General features: G+C 44.1%; 1 protein-coding gene across 5 annotated transcripts in view; it reads left to right on the forward strand.

Moving 5' to 3' along the window:
* Positions 1-1,422, forward strand: part of EIF4ENIF1 (eukaryotic translation initiation factor 4E nuclear import factor 1) — a 43,779-nt gene extending 42,357 nt beyond the window's left edge. For all 5 annotated transcript variants that reach the window (XM_044243874.1, XM_044243873.1, XM_044243875.1 and 2 more), the window contains 2 exons: positions 3-167; positions 673-1,422. In XM_044243874.1, coding sequence (XP_044099809.1) covers positions 3-167; positions 673-914 — 407 coding nt within the window. In that variant the 3' untranslated portion in view covers positions 915-1,422. The remainder of the gene's footprint in view (positions 1-2; positions 168-672) is intronic.
* The last annotated feature ends 4,180 nt before the right edge of the window (positions 1,423-5,602 follow it).

Raw genomic sequence — 5,602 nt, forward strand, 5'->3', positions numbered from 1 at the left:
AGGTGTACTTCCTCCTGGGATGGACCTGACTCATTTACAGGGATTATCTGGCCCAATCTTGGGTCAGCCGTTTTACCCTTTACCTGCAGCTAGTCACCCTCTCCTGAACCCTCGCCCTGGGACACCTCTGCATCTGGCAATGATGCAGCAGCAGCTACAGCGCTCAGGTAGGCTCAGCATTGGGCCAGGGGAGCTGGGGATGGCCTGAGTAGGCTTCAAGCTTTTGTACCAGTTTCCAGTGAGGGGATGAATTATGTGATTCATTCTTTAACTTATCCTAGCAAGAGTAGGATAAGGGGATAACCAGATAATAGGATGAAGTAAACCAACCTCTGTGGGATCTGGAACTCCTATTCCCATAGACAGTGAGAGAGCAGACTATGCTTTGGCATTTTTTTGGTCCTCTGCCTCTTAAAGAGAGGAGGCTGACAGGTTTAGCATGGAGGCTCTCCAGAGCAGATGCCCTCTCACCAGCTAATGTTAGTACTTCTGTGATAGGGCTGCTTGTTATGGGCAGTAGTGGTCATGTCATTTATGATGGCTTCTGAATAGTTCTGCTTTCCAAGGTGCTGTCTTCTGGCATTTTGTAAGGATTTGAGGGAGGCAAGGCCTGATACAGAACTATGTTCCCCTACATGTTCTGAATGATAACCTTCTTTCTTATCCCCATAGTTCTTCATCCTCCAGGCTCTGGTTCCCAGGCAGCAGCTGTCAGCGTTCAGACGACCCCTCAGAATGTGCCCACCAGGTCAGGCCTGCCCCACGTGCACTCCCAGCTAGAGCATCGCCCCAACCAGAGGAGCAGCTCCCCGGTGGGCCTCGCCAAATGGTTTGGCTCAGATGTGCTACAGCAGCCCCTGCCCTCCATGCCTGCCAAAGTCATCAGTGTAGATGAATTGGAGTATCGTCAATGAACAGGGCAGGCAGACTCACCTGTGCCTGGACCTATAGTGGCACCCCTTGATTAGGACTCTGCTTCCTCATTGCGGGTTGGTTTATGGAGTTTTACTTTGGAGCACTCTGTGAAGCTATTTAGGGAAGCCCAGGCACCTGGTGTGGTCTGCATTGAGGAAAGGATCTTAACCAATCGAATGGCGCCTACATGGTCTGAATACAGGATGCACATTGTTGTCAATCCTGGAAGTAGTCTTTTTTTGTAAGATATGTGAATGAAGTGTTGGTGTCTTCACCAAGAGGTGGCACCTAAGGGTTCTGAGGAAATAAATGTATAGACCCTATGTACAGACTTGTGTATAAACAACTTTTGTATATACATATAGGATAGCTTTTTTGAACTTATACAGCTGTACATAAAAGTAGCTGATATTAGTTAAGCCTGTGTCAACAATTTGATTTTTTCCACTTGTACATTTGGGACTTTTTCTTTTGGTTGATTAAAGTTGCATATGCTAAGTGTGTGAATGAAGTGAATGACATTGTGTTTCTTTCTGAATTCATTCCTTCTCATTTACAGCCAGCTAACCTATAAGGTTCGGTAGGTTCCCCAAGGGAAATTATCTGAAGTTTAATTTTTCTTAAAATTCAGAATTAAACTCTTTATCTCATTTAGAAGGAAGAGGCACTGGCCATCTTTTTTGAGCCTTAAAGACCCTAATGGGCCAGCTTAGGCTGGAATGACCCTATAGGAAACCTTGCAGTTAACACCAGATTATAATGTGTCCCGTCTTCAATTAAAACCACCCAGTGAAAACAATGTATTGGGTAATCATGTATATGGTAGCTTCTCCCAAACAAATCCATGTTTACTCGGGCAAAAGTGAATAGTCTGTCAGCATCCTGTTCTCCAGCTCATATGCCCCCTATAAAAGAAGAAAAGGACCAGAGAGTTCTCACTCAATCCATTAATTAGTCTTTTTCATATGAAACTGCCCTCAAGACTGTGTCAACAGACTTTGTGTTTTGTGTCTCATTCCTCAGCTCATAATTATTTTCATTATTCACCTTAACTGTATGCACAGCATTAGAAAACAGTATTCTACCAGAATACTTTAGCTATGGTCTTGAGCCCCCTTTCCTGACTGAAGGTTTTTCAGTCCTACTCTCTGAAGTGGTGACTTTTATTTCTCAAACTCAAATCCATTTGCCCTAGTTCTCAATACTTGTCCATGGAGGGCCATCAACGCTACTGACTTCATGCCAGAGGGTCAAATAATGAGGTAGTTCTCTGATTCACAGATGAAGGCCAAGGTGACTGATTACAGGGATAAAAAACAGCCTTGAGTCTTCAGTGTTAGGAGTGTTGACTATGAGCCTGGAGCTGCCCACCATGACTCGTTACTTCCAGGGACACAAGAAACTAGATTGCCTTTCAGCAAAACCTAGCTTTATGGACTGAGCACGAGGTCTGTCTTGTCCTTGTACTACATCAGTCCTTCCACTCCCCAGGCCCTCATGGGATTTGCTCTTGGGATTCCTTAGCTTTAGAAATAAAGCCTTTGTTTAGAATTCTTGCAAATGCTTTGTTTCCACAAGCAGAAGCTGGAAAGCAGTCTAAAGACAATAGAACACAGATGCCTGAATCCAGTTCCATCTTTCCTGTGTCTTCTTTGACTTCCTAACCCCACTTCATGTTGAACCAAGAGTTATAGGTGTTTGGCGGAAGAATTGGGCTCGAGTTGCCAATTTTCAGACTAGAAGCTGATACAACCGAAATGAACAATGTAGGCACCAAGCAATGGGCAAAGCCATTTTTGCCAGTGGTTGGTGAGATAGAGCCAGAAGGAAGTAAGGGAATGTTGCAAACACTAGCACAGAAGGTAGATTTTAAAATTATTTTGGTGCAGGGGAGGGAATGGAAGCAGAAGAGGAAACTAATGCAGTCTTCAGGAGCTAAGAGCCTGATAAAAGGGTCCGGGCAGGAGGAAATGATGTCTCTGCTAACAGGAGGGGTCATGTATGTAAAAACTTTGGGAAGTCTAGCGGCCTGAGGTGTTTAGACGCAATCAGGACTAGAAAGATGTACAACACAAAGGTCAAGAGAATCATGGGAATAAAAGGCAGCAGAGGGAATACAGGCAATGGTACTGCATGGTGACAGCTACACTTGTGAGCATAACATGTGGACTTGTCAGATCAGTGTTGTATACCTGAAACTAATGTAACACTGTGTGTCAACTACAATTAAATCAGCATGTGGAAGGCAGCCTCAAAATAAAAAAGGAAAGCCACAAAGAGCCTCATGGAAAACCTGCCTTTAGGGAGGGTGGGTCAGGTAGGAGCAAAGAAAATGCCTCCCAAAGGAAGCAGCTGAGCAGCGGGTACACAGAAGTCAGGGTAACCAATAAGAAGTGGGGAAAAAATAGGCTAGTACAGCCAGCCCTTCTTTCAGGAGACAGCTATTGAGTATCTTTAAGAGGTTCTACTAAGAAGAGCAGCAGGGTCACCAGCCCTTCTTTTAAATGAGTAAGATGAGCAAACAAAATCCAGGAATGGGGGCACCTCGGTGGCTCAGTGGGTTAAGCCTCTGTCTTCGGCTCAGGTTATGATCTTGGGGTCCTGGCATCAAGCTCCGCATCAGGCTCTCTGCTCTGCTTAGCAGGGAGACTGCTTCCTCCTCTCTCTGCCTGCCTCTCTGCCTACTTGTGATCTCTGTCAAATAAATAAAATCTTAAAAAAAAAAAAAATGCAGGAATGAAGATAACTTACAGGAGTAAACTCTTCAATAATTCTATTCTCTTCACCAGCAGCTGATTCAAGCATAGGCTTGTGCCCAATTTAGGACATAAGACACAAGGACAAACTGGGCAGCTTCTGGCAAATAGCTTCCCACAACAGTAAGAATCAGTCCTAATTATTATCCTCTGGATGCTGGATGTAAAGCCTGGGGCTGCAGCAGACACTCTGATTGTGAGGGGACCCAGCTGCTCAGCAAAGCCAACGAACTGCAGTGGACAGAGTTGACTGATGAAAAAATTTGGATCTTCAATGGCATCACAGCTACTGTGAGCCCATCTGAGCACTGTTACAACTTAGATGAGAGATCAAGTTTCCTTCCACATTAACTTGTTAAGTTAGTGTTTGCTGTTAAACACAGTTAAAGGCATTCTAACTAATGGCACAGAACAGTGAGTCTTTTATGATGTGCTAAAAAAAAATCAGGAAAGGGGCACATGGCTGGCTCAGTGGGTAGAACATGTAGCTCTCGATCTCAGGGTCATGAGGTAGAGGCCCACACTGGGTGCAGAGATTGCTTAAATAAACGAACTTTTTAAAAAAATCACAAAAGAAATGGAATGTGTAACCATACAGGAAATTCGAGCCATGCTATAACAGCCAAACCTTGTAATCTTGGGAGTCCATGAAGAGAAAGCCTTTACTAAAGGAATGCCTCTCCTTAGCAGCCCTACCCCTGCCAGGATTCCTCTCCCAGAACTCTCAAGTCTAAGCCCAAAAGGGAAAGAAAGGAAAATGGTAGGGTAATGCTCTCCTTAAGCATCAAGGGGTCACTGACAGGCAGAGAGGAGGATGCTGAATGATGGAAGCAAGGCCTGTTCAAAGCACATCCTGGGGTCTTTGATGAACTAGATTTCAGCAACCTCTTCTACCCAAATCCTGGCAGTGCTAAATCCTTGCTCAATGATGTGAATTTGAACATGAGGATTTCTCTGAAACCCAGTATTTTCTCTGGTTGGAAAGCAAACCTTGCTGGAAAGCCCATAGCTCAGAAAGCCGATGTTTCTCTAAACAGCTGGGGGTAGGTCCAGATTTGGGTCTGATACCTATCATGAATGCAACAGTGATATCAAAGTTTATATCCTGCAAAGTGACTGGGATACCAGGCCTATCTCCTGGATAGGGAGACAATGCTAACCCCAAGCTCCAGAAACATGATCCTAGAAACAACTGTTACTAAGGTAGCATGAATAACAAGTACTGGAAAAGGCTGAGTCTGATGTGGATAATCCCACATCCCCATCCCTCACAACCTGCTAGAAGCTCTAGCTCACTTCATCTAAAAATCAAACTGTCTTCCTGCAAATCTGTTTCCATTCCTGATTTTCTCAGGGACTACCCTTCTCTATCATCCCTGTAATCCATACTGAAATAATCTTTGACTTCTTTTTCACCAAAGAGAAAGTCAGTCGATTACCAAGATTAGACTTCTGTTTAACTACCTACATAAGCACACCCTCCCTCTGCCATGATTACCACCAACCCAGTCTACCAAAGATTTCTGCCTATGAATTTCCTAGTACCGGGATGATCCCTTTATATCCCTGTATTCCCAGCCCAAAAACTCTCATTATGTTCCTGAGTACCCTCTCAAGTAGTCCCGACCCCACCTTCCCTTATACATCCCACCTCCATACATACACATATATACAAACCTGCTCCGTTCAGGTAAAGGAAAGTGACCAGTGGTAACAGCCAACATTCACTAAGTACTTCTGTGCCAGATACTACACTAAATATTTTACAACTACCATCTCTCCCTTAATACTAACAGTCTCCAATCTAAAAGGTAAGTGCTATCACCATCTCCGTGTTACATAAGGAAATGGGACAATTATAAAGGTTGTGTAATTTATGCAGGGTTTCACAGCTAATTAGAAGTGGCCATGCAATTCAAACTCTTGATGCA

This window comes from Neovison vison, chromosome 3, assembly GCF_020171115.1.
Source record: "Neovison vison isolate M4711 chromosome 3, ASM_NN_V1, whole genome shotgun sequence".
Classification (NCBI taxonomy): Eukaryota; Metazoa; Chordata; class Mammalia; order Carnivora; family Mustelidae; genus Neogale; species Neogale vison.